The 16,723-nt window shown below is 49.9% G+C and overlaps 1 protein-coding gene across 2 annotated transcripts in view; it reads right to left on the bottom strand.

Annotated features, from left to right (window-relative positions):
• COL5A1 (collagen type V alpha 1 chain) overlaps nucleotides 1-16,723 on the bottom strand; it is a 152,153-nt gene that overhangs the window by 84,472 nt on the left and 50,958 nt on the right. For both annotated transcript variants that reach the window (XM_040531072.1, XM_040531073.1), the window contains exon 5: nucleotides 395-526. In XM_040531072.1, coding sequence (XP_040387006.1) covers nucleotides 395-526 — 132 coding nt within the window. The remainder of the gene's footprint in view (nucleotides 1-394; nucleotides 527-16,723) is intronic.

Genomic DNA, 16,723 nt, shown 5'->3' with positions numbered 1-16,723 from the left:
TTTAGGAACAGGTGCATGTTTTGGACAGGATTTGACCTGCCTGGGAAGGTCGGTGCTTCGGAGTCAGCTCAGGCTCTCCCTGCTGCGAGCTTTGAGCTCAAAGCAACTATTCATTGCTGGAAACGGGAGGAGTGCAGAAAGGAAGGGAAACTCCTGGGGGCAAGAGCCAAGCAGGCAGAGGCCAGGAGTGGTGGATCCTAAAAACAAAGCCCTGTCTGGGCCACTGCCTTACGCTGGAGCTGCAGAAAAGGCAAACGGGATGAAGGAGCTGAGTGTGTTCACAACCACGGCGTGGAGCCTGATGCTGCTGCCCCCAGAGCATCCCCATCCCCAACCCCATCCCCATCTCCATCTCCCCCAGGGGTCTCCCCACCCGACGTGCCCCTCCACTCACGTATTCGTCCTGGTTGGGGTCCTGGGACTGGGGCGAGTCGGGGATGGCGGTGTCGCAGTCGGGGCTGTAGTGCTCGCAGTAATCGTGGGCTGCTCGGGGGTCCGCCACGATCAGGAGCTGCTGGATGTCGCCCTGCGGGGAGGCAAAGCAGCGTCAGGGTGTGCACAGAACCAGCAGCCCCACGCTGCAGGTGAGGGGATAAAACACCGCAGAGAAACAAAAAGGAAAAGCCCCGGTGCTGGGCTGCTTCCCAGCTGCTCGTTAGCCTCAACACTCCTGTTTTTCCCACCCCATCACCTTGCCTCATAAAAGAGACCGGCTCCTCACTCTAACTCCTGTCTCACCTCAATTTTCCACCTGCAGCAGTGGCAGATGCAGAAAGATTAGAAGTACACCTGATAATCAGAAAAAAATAAAATAAAAATAGAGGGAGTTTGCAGAGACTGACTGAAAGCCAGGTGCGCTGCAAGCTCCCCAGACTGCACAGCAAACCCGGCACAGCCAAAGCCCAAAGGTCAGAGCAGAAATTGCTCTTTAGTTTCCTAAAAAAATCACTCTACTGTTTATCCACAACACCAAAAACACAGTTTATTCAGTAGATGGTTACATAAGAAAAGACTTTACTACTTGGATTTTTAGAGCTGATGCTTTAATTAGGGGGAAAAGCCTGGTTTAATAATAGAAAAATATCGCTAAGGATAAAAAAAGGAGCATGACAGCAGAACTGAGAGGACGACTCAGGCACGTAATAGGAACCAGAAGCTCAGACCGGAGCCTGGCCAGAACGTCTCAGAGCCCCGTGGAAAACCAAAGGATGTTTTTGAAGCACGAGGCCAGGGCTGCCTTCGCGCACGCAAGCTGCGCTTGTTCCGGGTGCTGGCCTGTGGTGGGGGACAGCCCCCCAGTGGCACAGTGTCACCTGAACACCACCATCGGGCCTCACCAGAAAAGTGCTGCTTGCATTTCTGGCAGCGATCCGCAAGGAAAGCAGGTTTGCAAGAGCGTCCGTCTCTGCAGCAGCTCTAAAATGCTATGCAAGTTATCCTAAAATTCAGCCGTGGTTTAAGCTTTTTAGTCATTGCTTCCTCCGAATAACCTTTAGAAAATTAACAGAGATGTCTGCAAAGTGGTTTTCAATTACCATTAAAAAAAAGATTATTTTTTTTTAAAGTAATTCCATGGAGTTCAGTTCTGTCACTGTTGCTTTGGCTTTTTTTCCAGCGTGACCACAAAAAAGGGGGATGCAGGACCAGGAAAATGGAAAATATGCTTTTGTCTCACAGAACATCTCCCGTTTCCAGCCAGCTCTGGCCACCACCTGCAGGGTGACCTGCTGGAGGGTCGGGGCTCCTCACCCCACATAACATCATCCCAGCCTCCCCAGGCAGCTCAGAGCAACAGAGCAGCCTGCCCCTTCGGATGTACCTCCAGAGGAGGATGCCCAACCTGGGCAAGACAATTTGCTTGATGCTCATGATGTGAACGTCCTTGCATCTGCTATTTCTGAGCGCAGGACCCCAACCACCCCTGCTCTCGCTGAGGACCAAGTTAAACCATTTACGCCCTTCTCAGTCAGGCAAAGCTCCCCCGTTTGCATGAGGTCGCGTGGAGTGTCTGGTGCTGTTGGGATAAGCTGAAATAAAACAGCCGCAGAAGCAGACTCAGTGCTTGTCTCTGAGAGGCAAGGAAGAAAGCCTGAAAGCTTTTTCTTCCTGATAAGGTTGGATTTACACCTCAAGGAGAACTGACAGCCTGCATCCTATAAGCGACCAGAACTAAACTGGTGTATTCACGAGGAACAGATAAAGCAAAGAAAGGCACGTTGGATAAACACAGCGCAGAAGATTAAGCAGGAGAGAATTTGCTAAAGCCGAGTTCACTTTTAGTCTCAGCTGACGGCAGCTCCTGAACTATGCAGGGGAAGAAATCCTGGCTCAATCCTGCCCTGCTTCCCAGCAGCAGAACAGGAGCAGCGCGTCCTCTGGCAGCTCCTCTGAGTACACAGAAGGACAGCACTGCAAGTCCCAGCACCTGCACGGTCAGGCTTTGGAGCCACAGCAGACACCCCAAACTCACCCAGCACAACACACCAAGGGATGGCATCGGCCCAGCAAGCAGGGGAGGAAGAACAAAGCTTCCTGCTAGCTCCGGGTTGGGAGCTTAAAGTCAGTGCTTATCTGAATAAATCTGGCTTGCAAAGGGTGCCAGGAGAAGGCGTGGGCTGCATCAGACAGCTCCTTCGGAGCTCACCACGCTCCACAAGCATCCCTCAACACGCTTCGTATTCTCCCACTTCCTTTCCAAACCCCATCACCCCGCACAGCAAAGCCCATCCTTCTCTTGTTCCAGCACGCAAAACCAGAAGGAAAACCAGGGCACCAGCATTTGGAGGAATGAGAGCCCCAGGGAGCATCCGAGCTCAGTGCCCTGCCGTGGGTCGAGCAGCTCAGTGCTGGGGGAAGGAGGAGAGCTCAGGGGCTGCCAGACCCTTCCTCTTGGTTTCATTAACAGCAAGCGCACGGCGCTGGTGGGCATCCCTGTTAACACTCGTAAAAAGCAGACAGGAGTGAAACCTTGTTAGCAAAATTCCCCGTCAACTGACCTCATCCCTCAGTGCAAAACAATAAAATGGGCTAATTTAGCCTGTAATAAAAAGCCCCACTATCCGAACTGCACAAAAGATGCACAAAGCTCCGCTGTCAAGAGCCCCATTTCTTTGATTTAAAAAGCCGACTTTAAATGGAGCAAGCCGTGCTGGGAGGTTTGCGAGCCTTTTGTGTCCTTTCAAGTGTGCTGCCGCTAATAAATTTCGCCGAGAGATAGCTGCCCGCAGCCCCACCGCGGGCTGACAGCGGCACGGCCAGCCCCGCTCCACGCTACAGGTCTATTTGTTTCACTGTTATGGTTACACGAAGCACCCCAGCCTCTCTCCTTCCTATTTCGGCATCTGCTTTTCTCAGCAAGAGCAGCGATAACGAAGATACCATTAACTCACCCCCCTCACGCCACCCCTGCAGCACCGGATTTTCCACGAGGCCTTTGCAGAGGAGAGGGCTTACCGTGACACTGCGTGGTTCAAAGGTTTTACCTGCCAACTTATCTGGGTTTCAAATAAAGAGGTATCTCAGCTGGGGAGCAAGTCAGTAATGCATTGGCATTGCTTTGTAAGAAATCACGAGCCTAGCAAACTCCAACCCCCCCGGCACACGGCGGGGTAACCGCACACACCCGGATCACCTCTGGACACAGATGCCCAAAAAACCCCGTCCGGGCACGCTGAGGTCTGAGACCTGCATCGCTTGACCACTTATTACTCCTATAAAAATCTCTTCTTTTGTCTGAAGATAACCCATATTTCATCCGCCAGAAGAGCTACTTTTAAAAAAAAGGCAAATAAATCAAAAGTTGACCTTTATTCCTAGAACTTCCTGGGAAGAGGCAGAGGCAGAACAGCGCATTTATGAAAACGATTGTGAATTGTGAGGCTTTTTTTTTTTGCTCCACCGAACAGATGTAAGTGCTAACTGTCATGACCAGTACGAATTTGTTTGACATTTATGGTAAAGCCATTTATGCCTGATGACTCATTTGCTTTATGGATTAAGTTCCATCAAGCCAGTTTAACTCAACTCCCCAGCCAGCTCCCAGACACGACTGGAAAAGCTCTTCTGGAGCATTTTTTAACACTTATTCTATATGTGTGCAAAAATGTCACATCGCTTCCAATGACATCAACTTCAGTAACTTGGAGAAATTGCTGCGGTTCAACAAAACAAACAGCTGGCGAGGATAATCGGAGTGATTTCATCTGGCATTGGCAGCAGCTCCATAAATACTGGGATTCTTCAGGGCTCCCACTGCAACGCACTAATAATTAACCGGGCTGTTGTTTTAGTGCATTACCACAAGAAGTCTTTGGGACACTGAACTATAGAAGAATAACGACTACTTGATGAGCCTCTTAAAATTCCCACTTCTAAACTGGACAGCCACAAACCCAGGATGTGCATCTTGAAAAATAATCTTAATTATCAGAAGCAATTGGGATGTTACTGAGTTTTACTACCACAAACTTGCCGCTTTCATAAATGCAAACCCCATCAGGTAGTTTAAGAGCAGCAGAAGTTCAGCGGGGCCCTACGATGAAGTGAAAGCTTTGAGATCCCACCAGCAAGTTTCGAAAAACCTAATCCCTGTCTCGGAGATGGCCTGCCAGCCTCAGATGTTCCACTTGATAAAAGCTGTCATTAGCACTTGCCCACGGACAGAGGTTTCCTGCTAAGGACACCGCGGCCGCCCTGTGCAGGGCTCCACGCGTGCAGAGGAGAAGTGGTGTTGGAGAGGTCGGTGAAGAAGAAAAGCAATAGACGACCCAAAATTCACCATGGCCCCTTGCTGGTACAGCAGGACACCCAGTCGGACACACCGTGACTGCTCAGTGTCAGTGCATCCTCCGTGGTACTGGCGTCACCCAAGGGTCTGTCCTTTAAACACAGCTGCTGCAGAGGAGAACCCAAACAGCAGCAATGGGGTCAGGCGAAGCCTCGTCCCCCTTGTACCTGCATCCTGACCTGCTCTCGCTGGACGAGCCTGAGTGACTGGCACCCGAAGGGCATCCTTCAGGCCTCCAAAGACGTTGCGCTACAAAATTAGATTTTTAAAATTTACAAAATTGGATGCAAGCACTTGGAGATCTGGCTCAGTAAAAAATGAAATAAAATAAAAAAGGGAAGGGCTCGGTTCGCACGCAGTCATGAGTCAGCTGCGAATACTTGGTGGTTTGGATGCAGACAACCCGGATGTTTGCTTCCCTGTCCTGCGCAAAGGGGGCTGCAGGAATGGACGGACGGTTTTGCTGCGAGACTGCTGCTATTTCCCCTCCTGGGCTCGAGTCACCACAAGAATGGCTCCCTCCTGGCTTTTGGCACTCAGATAGGAGCCTCTTCTGAGCCCTTTTTAGAAAAAAAAGGAATTTAATTTTGCAGAAAAGGGACAGAAGTTTCACTAAAACCAAGTACAGCTCCAAGTAAAACCCTTTCTCAAGGGCTGACGGTAGTTTTTCTTTCTCACTGCAGCTCCGCGTTGGAGAGGAGGTACCCCAGGACACCCAGCTCTCACCACGTCCAGCCCGGTTCTGCATCCCCACCTCAAAGAGAAGCTGCTAGCATTCCTGACATTAAACTTTGAGAACAAAACAACTACAACAATTATTTGAACAGCCTGTGTGCCTCCCTCCCTGACCACAGCAACAAGAAAATAAGCCCTTCAGCTCTAAGGTAGTTAACCTCCTTAGGAATTTCAATTTTTCATATTCATTTTTTCATATTCATTTTTTCAATTTTTCATATTCATTTTCCCATCACAGGGGGATGCTGTGACTCACTGCTCTCATCAAAGGAGCGAGCAGGGGAACACCACTGCACACTCGGGTCAGCCCGCTCCAGGTTGGTTCTCAGAAATGATGTTTTTCATAGCAAGAGGATGCGTTAGGGATGGAGGCAGCGGCAGTAGAGCGATGGTTGGACCAGATGATCTTGGAGGGCTTTTCCAACCTTAATGATTCTGTAATTCTATTATTTCTTGTGTTCTTGCACAGGCCGCAGCACGACACTGTGTCGGTTATGACAGATCTCAGCCTAACACAGCAATACAAATCACGAGCAGCTTAGCAACAACTCCTCAGCAGAAGACAAGGACAAGCGATTCTCTAAGAGCGCAAAAGCCAGATGGCTTTCCTAATTCTGGAAAGCTCCCCCGAAGAAGCCGTCACTCTACCAATACCCAAATACCAGTCAAGGACCCAAGTCATTAACAGACTGGGAGACGCTACAGCAAGCTTAGTTTTTGAGTGGCTACTATTCTTTTCCCCCCGACCTCGGCTCCAATAGCCACGCAAGGTAAATAACAGCCCGAGCTAATGTAAGCGCTCCTCAGCCAACACCTGCAGCCGCAGGCTCAGCGCCGAGCACCCGCAGCAGTCACCGAAGCAAACGCAGAGCCAGAGCTTGTGCCAAAGTCCATTTTTGCTTAAGTGACAGCACGGAGCTAATTCCCAAAGACAACGTGCACAGCATTAATCAGCAGTATGGATTATTTACACAACAGTGCTCTACAGGCAACGGACAGAGCCGTCCGCTATTTCGGAGAGTTTCCTACTCGTAATGGGTGAAAGATTTTCTTGCCTTTCCAAACGACTGAGTTTGTCATGGCCATTAATCATCCCCAATTTCTCCCTGAGACTTTCCATGGAATCCTCCCCAAACTCCGGCAGCCCAGAGCCTTTCCCTTCCCAGTCCCATCCCTCTACCAGTAGCTTTCCAGTCGACCTCCCCTCGGCTGCCCGACTCCACAGCTCTCACGTCCCACCCATAGAGCATCTTGTGTAGGGACAGTCAATGCCCCAAAGAGAAAGGGATGAGAAGGAAAAGCCTGGCGATGCTCAAAGAGCCATTTAACGATGGGCAAGTGCCCAAAAGGAGCTCCGGGCTCGCTGCCTGGGGGACCCAGATGCCCCCACCCTCCTGCACCAGCTCCCCGGCCCCTCGCTGCCTTCCCACGCCACCACCAATTCATCCCCCAGCACGGCGCCTAATTGAAACCCTCGTCCTTTCAGAAGGGACGTCTAATCACCAGCTTGAAGGTCCCAAAAAGCGGCAATTGTACATAACCTTACTCAACCTTGAGCCTGACCGCCTGTGAAGGGGCTGCGGTGGTTGGATGGAGCACTATGTGCGCATTGCACGTGCTTTGCTACCCTGCGGCTTGCCTTATAAGCCAAAAAATGAGCATTGCTTCCAGAGTGCGGCATGTCTTTCCCAGCTAAAAGCCGATGCCTAGGCAGACCCTGGAGAACAGTTTTTACCCCAAAATCCACCAAACAGGTGGAAAATCCCAGACAAGGTGGATTAGCAACCTACCATTCGACTAAGACCCAGGAATTTAAGGGACATCAGCATTGTTTTCCTCTCTGCCCCAAGAAACAGGCAGCTTGGAGAGCAGGTGGCACTGGCTGAAGCACAGAAAGCATCAAACCCACAAAGCATTTACTGCAAGGCTCTTGCAGCAACGCAGCGCTCCCTGGTTTTGGTTCCAAGGGGGAGAAACCCCGGCCAAACCCAGGGAGCCAGGCTGCCCAAGAGGCACAGCTGCTGGCAGCAGTGGGCTTTTCTCCAGAAAAAAAATAAGCTGGAGGTTAAAAAAAAAAATAAAGATGACCATGGCAGCTGAGAGGCTCTTGTGGGAGCATCCCGGGTCGTGAGGCAGCGGTGGCCCCATGCACGTACCGGGGACACGTCCAGCTTTCCCTTGACTCACGTCTGGTGCCGCGAGCTGCCAGACAGCGGCTGCGCTGCGAAGCTGACGAAGACTTTCAATAACTCTTAGGGCTAATTGCACCAGGGAGCCAGACCCACCCAGAGGAAACCGTGCTGAGAAACGGCTCCTCGGCTGCTGGTTCTTCTCACGCCCCATGCATGCGGCCTTACAGCAGCTGCTGCAAACGTGGTAGCATCGCCATCGTGCGCTGCGGTCCTCGGAGAGGGAATAGTTGCAGGCTTTGGTTTCTCTCTCCCTTTTCAAGCTCCCTGCCCTGCTGCTAACCCAGGTCCCTCTCAAAACCGCTGTGATGGGGTGGCGTGGGCAGGGCAAAGCAGCTGCCAAGCAGTAGGGACTGCAGGAAGGGAAAAGGCAGCCAAGATGACTTTAAAAAAAAATAAAGCAAATACAAAGACTGCTAGAACACCAAAAAAAAAAATTCTTAAATCAACAGCCATTGTGCCCAGATACTCAGCTCCTTCTGCTATTTTTATATGGTTTGTGTCTTTTAAACAAACTGCCATCTATCTGCTAGGATTTTTGGGTGTGAAGCAAGCAGTTAGGGACACAGAAAGCGCATTGCTATCAAACAGCTTCCTCAAACTGTGCAGCCCCAGCCTGGAAGGAGGGATGGGGAGAGTGGCGTTACAAAAGGCTGCTTTATATTCACTCCTTCTCTAAAGCCTGGCCAAGCACCGTGGTAACACAGGCAAAAATAATATGAGATGTGTCTGTAGCTATTTCACAAAGAGGGGAAAAATAATAGCACAGCTCAGGTTTTTAAAGGTGAAAAAGAAAAGAAGAAAGCCCCTGACAGTCCCAACCTCTCTCCATCCCAATAAAGAGGATATTACTCTCAAATTTTATTTTCTTATTGTAAGGTCAGTCTTTATATTTGCAAAATGAGCATTTTTCAACTTTTTTTTTTGATAAATTGTATGTTCTCAGCAGATGTCAGAACGCCCCCCCCCCCCAGATTAGAAACATATGGGAAGAACAAGGAACCCAAACCACACGTTTTTATTAAACTGCATGACTCCTAGTTCAAGTTTCATCACACTGAAGTAAATATTTTCTCTCTAAAGTAGCAGCTGCGGGTTAAGTTATCCATAACAGGTATTTCATATATGTATGCATACATGCAGGTGCCCCTATATGCACATCTCATCATTGCTGGAAAAAACTTGAGATGTCAATGTGAGGCCACAAGGCTGAAGCTTATTTTGCCTTTTTTTTTTTTTTTTGAAAATAACGTGCCTGTGAACATGTACTGTTTTTTTTTTAAGCTGCCAAGACTCCAAAACTTCATAAGTACCAGATTTAAGGCTGTATACGGAACCCTAAATCTATCACTATATAGACATTTTAACTAATGGTCTAATTACCCTGGAACATGAGACTTTGAGACTTTTCCAGGGTATTTCCACTTCAGGCAGCGCACAAGTGATGAGAAAGCTTTTTCTGTAGCTCCCCTGCTTGCCTCTCTAAGCCTGGCTCTGCAGCCACAGTGCTTACACACGTTATCACACAACTGCGCTGTGCTCCCAAGTACATGCACTTGAAGTAGACATCTACAGATCTATAGATGCAGATGTTAAGCCCTGCTGGCTTGAAAGAGCTCCTCCACTGATAGAGGAACTTTCCAGGAAAGATTTGGATACTTGGAAGACGCTGACTTCCTAGGGAATTAGCTTCCACTTGAAGCATGGGGCATGCACCCTGCTAAAGCCTGAGGCGGTCCTAGAGGTTTTTCTGAAGCCAGGGCTTAATCCTCATCGCCAGCCTCTTCCTGCGAAAGCTGCGACTTGGCAAGCACGGCTCTTGCTGGGTGTTTGAGGAGAACCTGGGCATTTCCCCAGAGCAGAGGACACGACACGTCCCCAGGGCCGGACCTGACCCAGGCAGAGGCACTGATCCTACCAGGGGACAACCTGCACCTCTCCACCAGCCACGAACCCCATCCCTAAAGGGCTGACCCAGGCCAGAGTGAAGCCAGTTGAGTACGTGCCATTTATCCCCCTCCACCAGTCACCCAAGTCAAGCAATAACAATCTTTACGAGATTTCTATCACCTGCAGCAGATGCGATGCCAAGCCCCACAACCTGCTCCTGTTCCCCTCCAGTGCTCCCATTTCAGCCCCAGCAGTGCAGGAAGCCAGCACCCTCAGTGCCACAGCTCCAGGGAGACTTTGGGGCTGGGGGATGAAGAACTGCATCGGCCTCCTCCACAAGCAGCCTGCTGTTGCTCTCCTGGCCAGCTGACACCCCTCTCTTTTAAGAAGCCCTTGCAGGTCTCCTGCAGTTTAACACCTTCCCAAGGAGAGAAAATTGACAGCAGCCAGAGCCCCTTGAATTGCTGGGGCTGTCACCAAAGCCCCAACAAGTTCTCGCAGAGCTTTGGGATGGAAACCTTGCAGTGTGATCCATTCTAGACCATGGTATTATCCAGGCCTGGTTGGAAGAAATAAATCCTTTGCTGGCTTCTTTTTTGAGTTGCTGGCTGGGCAAAGGTGTTCGTTCTATTTCTGGGGCAGGGTGGAAAAAAAAAATAGAGAAGATAAAAAGCTGACTGCAGAGAGCTCTTCCAAGTTGACTCAGTTTTCTTTGGCTGCCCAAAAAACTCCCGTAACATGGTAAATAGCCTGAATCTCTTTTCCCCCTCTCTAGTTTTGACTGAAAAGTAGGAAACCTGATTCTGAGAAGAGCTGGAACGAGGGAGAAGCAGCTTCAGCCTCCCTGCGTGCAGGGCCAGCTTGGCAGAGGGACTTGGCACATGCGTGCCACCGCCTAGAGAATGTGTGGTGTTAGGGTCAGACCTGGTGGAGGTCCTTGGCAGACTTCCTCTGTGTGTACTCCTTGTGTGGGATCTTATACCTTGCCTCCCATCATCCAGCGCTTGCATTTCTGCCAGCACAAGGAGCTAGAGCAGAAGTGTCTGTTTTAATAGGGTTCCTACCTAGAGGAAGTGTTTGGAGCACACCTCCTGCATGTACAGCAGGGAAACACCTTCAAAGAAGTGGCCCAGCCTCCTGGCCACCTCTGGAATTACATCGCTAGCAACCAAATACTCATCCTCTTGTGTACACCAGAAACCCCACTGAGTTATTTAATCTGAAGGTTTAAACTCTAACACATGAGGAAGCATTCCCCTCTAATGAATTTGTTAGGACAGCAGTGCATTTTTCGGCTGTTTTCCCCCAAAAGCAAGCCATGTGTGACCTCTGTTCAGCTACAGGTGCGTCTGTCTATCTCAATAACTCTCAGATCTGATGGCTGATTTCAATCACATTTGACAGAGGAAAAAGGCTCAAGATAATTAAATTCCTATAAACGTCATGGAAACAGGCAGCCAGGTAAAAGAAAGGCATCACACAAGTTCACTGTCTCAAGGGGAGGCTGTGCAGCACCAGCTCACTTCTGATCAGCGATAGGAGCATTCAGGACAGGACATCTCTAACATTCCTGCCATAGAAAAAGCTTTAAGCGACCACGAGACAAATTAGAAGGAACGCAGACTTGACTCATCTCACAGCATCTGACGTTCCCAATTGCAGCAGCAACTGGAAAAAGATGAGCTGAAGCACCACAAAATAAGCAGTTCTTGTGTTTCTGCCTATACATAGCAGACGCCCTCTCCTCCTCAATTTTCCAGACCCAAGAAGAGTGGAGGAGAAAATTGAGCATCTCCCGGTCTCAACTAGCTGGGTCCCCTGGCAGTTCAGAGGAATAACACGGGATGCAGCAGAGCCCAAGGGTTTGTTGCTACCTGTCATCAGGCACCGGTCACGTTCAGGCTGGCACTGCCACCAAAGTGACCTCAGCTGAGCCTTCGCTCGGTGACTTATCCATCTGCACCGACAGGCTTGTAATCATCACTGCCTCGCCAGCAAACACACTAAGAGCAAACCACGGAGCTATCTTTTTTTCCCCCCTGTATATGACCACACAGCAGCTGGCCACTCTGTGATTTCTGCTTTCAAACTCTTCATTTGGTAACTTCAAATCAACATGTCACGCTCCCCGCAGACAAATTACACCACTGATCCCTAAAAATAGACGTCCCACAATCACCATGTGCTCCGTTGTCACTGTTTTTACTCCTAGCCCAGACACAACCCTCAAGCAGTACCACTATGGGATGGTTACGTTGTGTTTTTTTTTTCCAGATTACAAATGTTTAGCTATAAATAGTGCAAATCTATAGGGTAACTTCTAAAGGAATGCTTTAAAAACTACTCACAAATTGCACTGAGTTTACAGGTATTCTTTTAAATAGTTGCAACCACTGTTCCTCTGCAATATCAACACCACCTAGGAGTGACTTCATGGCAGTGGATTATTCAAGATACCCCATATCATTTTAACATAACTATACAGAATTCGTACATTTGTTTTTAAAGTCACTAGCTATTCCAAACCGCTTGCAAAATAACGTGTGAATAACTGCACAGCACAAGTCTCTCAAGCAGTTCCTTCCAGTGGTTTTCAAACAGGAGCCGATTTGGCCGAGATGCGGTGCAGCCTTGTTCCCTAATTGGAGCATCAAGTCAGATTATGCTCCTGAACACTTTCAAGCAGCAAATTAGACAACTCAAAAAATCTCTCTCAATAGTCACAAAACTTCACGGTGCGTCGGCAGGGCTCAGAGCCCACCAACCAGCAACGCCAACTGCTGGGACAAACTGGGGTGCAACTGGAACCAGGAAAGTTTGGCTTCACATCAGGGACTGCTGCAAGAAGTGAGAGATTTTCACGAGCACTGCCTCCGTGGTGCTCGAGGCTGGGTGCAGGTTGGCATTGCCAAGACGGCAGCCCCAGAGGCAACATCCCCCAGAACTGGCATTCAGCCCGCTGGAAAAACGTGAGCTGACAGCCTGCGCATTGTGGGAGGCATTTCCATCAAGGGAGGACCGTGTCAGCCTGGCCTTCCACTGTCCAGCATGGAAATTAAAGGGAGAAGGAAAAAAAAAAAAAAAGGAAAGACAGAGCAGGCCAACCAGGCCAGGCCTCTGACAAATGAATAGAGCAAAATGAATAGATGCCATTGTCTGTCATGATCTGCCAGCCCTTAATAAAGCTGAAAGATGAAACAATGAGCAGTTTTGCAATAACACCCTCATTTTGCATCCCGTGTATTCCAGATAAGTCTTTCTGAAGCATATATAAGAGGCTCAGGGGGACTGCATTTTGCTTGGAAGATGACCTTTGGTAAGAGAGGTCCATGCACACCATCCTTATATGCTGCTGGATTACCTTAACCCACGTTTACCAGATCTAAAGACATTCACTCCACGTGCCCATACAGCCAGTTTTTAAGGTAAAAAGTGGATCAGAACCACTGAATCCAATCTCTGGCTTAACACAAACCACATAACTGCAGCCCATGTGAAGCCCAGAGGTGCTCAAACCCCTGCATGCTTTGCCTGGCATTTATCAGCATCTGATGCTGCAGGCTCCTGAGCAGCAACAAACCCACCCTGACCATCAGCAAAGTGTTCCTGTGGTTAACAACAGGCTACAGTTCTCCTTAAAACAAGCAGTGGATGTTTATTTTTATTCCTGGATGGATTTCCCTTCACTTCCAGCTCTTCTGTCACTAATTTAGGATATATATGTATTTTTTTTTTTTAATCTGTGTTGGTTTCTTCTATCTTCATTTCCATGGGGTTTACTCATGGGGCCCTCCCCATCTCCCTTGAACCCCCTCCCTGCAGGGGGGGGGTGGCTGCGATTTCATCCCAGGAGACAGCTTCCAGCCCTGGCTGGTTGCTCAGCCCCATCAGTGGTCTGCACCTCAGGAGGCAAAGCCCCCAGCCTGGGTAACCCCCGACACCAATGGGGATTCTTAAAAGGGAGACTTAACTTTTTTTGGACTTGATCTGCAGAACAAGAGCTATCTGCCCCATATCTACCTCCATTTCTCTCTCACATGCACTAGGAAGGCTCTAGGAACCCTTGGGAGAAACTCAAGCCCCCCATGTCCCTTGCCCTGCACGGCTCCTTGAGCGCTTCACCCCCCTCCCCTGCCAGCTCACCCCCCCCTCCAGGTCCCATTTCTCATCACCCACGGGTCCCTCCCTCGCAGCAGGCACCCTCACGCCCCAGCTGGTGTCCCCCACAGCCCGAGTGGTCAGCACTGGGCAGCGCCCTTTGATCCAAGCTACGTTTCTGCACGCAGCCTCTGAAAACTCCACTTAAACCCAAATTAGAGAGAGGAGAGGCCGCCAAAGGCTGCCCAGCCTTCAAATTTCTTCTTGTGGTCTTGCAGCCCTGACCGCATACTCAAGCTCCCTATTTTCCTTCCCGTTCCATTCAGTGCTGCGTTTCCCCCATCCAACTCCATCTCCTGATGTCACCGGGTTACCAAGTGCGGATCCCGCTGTTCCAACCTTCCCCTCTTCATCCAAACCAAATAATCCACTAATAACCGAGCGAGGGGCTGGCTTTTTCCTATAGAAGTTATTTTTCAATGACATATGCGTGAACCATAAGGGATAGTTTAAAAACAGATTCTCCCTCATTACAGGCTGCAGCGCAGCACATCGCGGCGCTGCTCTTTTGTGTCTTCCCGCCCCCCCCCCCCGTGCTGAGCGTTGCTGTTTCCTGGCTCCGGTTTCCCGTTGATTTATTTCCCTTTCGTCTATGGAAAATGAGGAACGAGATCAGCTCCTGCTCGCTGCGCCGCCCACACCAAGCTGGATATGCGAGCGTTGTGCGGGGCGCTCGCACGGTGGAAAATATGTCGTGGGGGAACGGAGCTGCTGGCCCGAGCTACGTGTTTGAGAAGTCGCTGTTGGAGCCACACTGAGCTGGAGTGGGGCAGCTGGTCCGTTTCTGCTTAGCCCTAGGTGAGCAGGGTGGCAGCATCCCCCCCCCCGGGAGGTGCTGAGCCCAGGATCGCCTCCGCTTTGTCTCCATCCCTACCCGCCGCGGGAGGTGCAATGGAAATAGAGGCAAAGGGAAGGTGGTAAGAAGTCTCCACCTTGGTACAGAACAGAAAGAGGCAAAAGACCAAGCCAAGGTCTCCAGCAAGCACCCAGTCACGGCCATCCACGAAGGTCCAAGCACACTTCTAACTCTGTGTTAGCCTTTGGCAGCTCCGTTGCACAATTCACAACTTTGCTACATGGGCAGAAAGAGCAACCAGGTGCAGCCCCTTGATGCTCCTTCATGGATTTCCCATCCTCTCCCCTCCCCACTCCCACTGCTTCCAAGCTCCAAAGCTTTGGAAAGCTCCGGCTTCCCCTGGGCTCACTTCCATCACCGAAGGGTGGCTTTGCTTCCAGCAGCACATCAGGGCTTCCTGCTCCCATCCCACACCAGCTGGAGCTCTTCTGAGCATGGAGGTATATCTGAGCTGCATGCCCCTTGCTTCCATCCCATTTTTTTCCCCCTCATACTTGGATTAACCTGGAAGCTGAGCTGCCGTTCTCAGCTCTGCTGAAGGGTTTTCCATTCACACAGTGCCACAACCCCAAGATCCACCCTGGGGTTTTATCCGAGCCCTCCGCACCGAGGTGGCTCAGGATCAAGGGTTTTGTGTACACAGAGGCTTTTAATCAGGACTTGGAATGTTTTCTGCCCCAGGAGGTAAATACAGAATCCAGGTTTTATGGATTAAAGGGAATGGGGGAAAATAGAACTGGCTGCCAAAGTTATCTCAGGATGTAAGTGGGATTACGCACTTAGCCATGGGGATAGCTGCTGACACACTCAGAATTCAACTTAACACCAAATCTTAGTTGGGAAAATGTTCCTGCATTTGGCAAGCGACGATCACGGAGGGCAGGACACATCTGCTGGGACCACCCCAGAAGGAAACTTCAGTGCAGGTTCCCATTGCTGCTCCCCAACGTTTCTGCACATTTGGGCAGTAATGCTTAGGAAAGAGCTGAAAATGGACAGCAGAGCTAACAGGCACAGGTATACGCAATACCTCGTCCATATACAATTCACCCTCCATCTTTCCCCAGGAGACTCAATCGCCTGTCCTTTCTCAGATGTTCACACCCCTCCATACTCCAAACCACTTCTGCAATTATGTTTGAACAGTGTTGGCTGTCCACAAGAGATGTTTTTTCTCCTGCAAGAGAACCTCTATGCAGCTTCTCCCATCTCAAAATCCACCACTCAAAAAGCCTCATGCTGAAACAAATCTTGCTTAGCTCCCGTAACAAAGTTCACTGGGCACTACCCAAGCTTTTCATCCCAAAAGAAGAGCTGGGTTTGTGCACCCTATGGCCTGAAGAGCAGACGTGAAGCTCAGCCCAGGAACGTGGTTATCAGAACAAACCCCATTACAGATCAGGAATGGACGCAGCGTGACCAGCGCGGCCAGCAGTAGCTGAGCATCACAGCTCACATTTCAGTATTCCGAGCAGCAAGCTGGAGAAGGGTAAACATAATTTGCAGATAAAATTTGCATATGCAAGGCATCGAAGCCCCAGGAAAACCTTGCTATGTTTGCAGACATTCCGGAGCAGAGAACAGTGCGCGAATGTAATATTCGCCACAAATTCTCTCGTCTCCCCACACATTTCGCTTCAGTGGCCAGAGCACTGTTTGTTCAAACAGGCCTGACCTCCTGAACCGTGGCCAGTATGCGGCTACGTGTGGAGAACAATGAGCCCACGGTGAGAGACTTTTTTCCGTGTTCTTGGAGGGAACAGAAAACACACACACACACAAACCCCATCCAATATTCTGCACAACTCATTAGGAATACCCTCTTCCAGCTCCTGTCCCCGGGGTGATGTATTTATTGCGAACATATACATTTGATCCCGCTTGGCTCTGTCAAAGTGAGTAGTACACCTGCACACTGGGGATGTCTGGAGTGGGCTAGGATTTTCCTTTGGGCTTTGGCAAGCAGCCCAGACTGCCTCAAGAAAAAATAAAAATAAGAAGGCCTCACTATGTGTAAGGAACATGTGTTTCATTTGTTCATACCTAAATGACAAGGGAATGGGTTGAACGCAAAGTCAGCTAATAGAGGCTTCTAGTTAGGACGGACTC

This window comes from Cygnus olor, chromosome 19, assembly GCF_009769625.2.
Source record: "Cygnus olor isolate bCygOlo1 chromosome 19, bCygOlo1.pri.v2, whole genome shotgun sequence".
Taxonomy (NCBI): domain Eukaryota; kingdom Metazoa; phylum Chordata; class Aves; order Anseriformes; family Anatidae; genus Cygnus; species Cygnus olor.
This window is presented reverse-complemented; position numbering and strand designations above follow the sequence as displayed.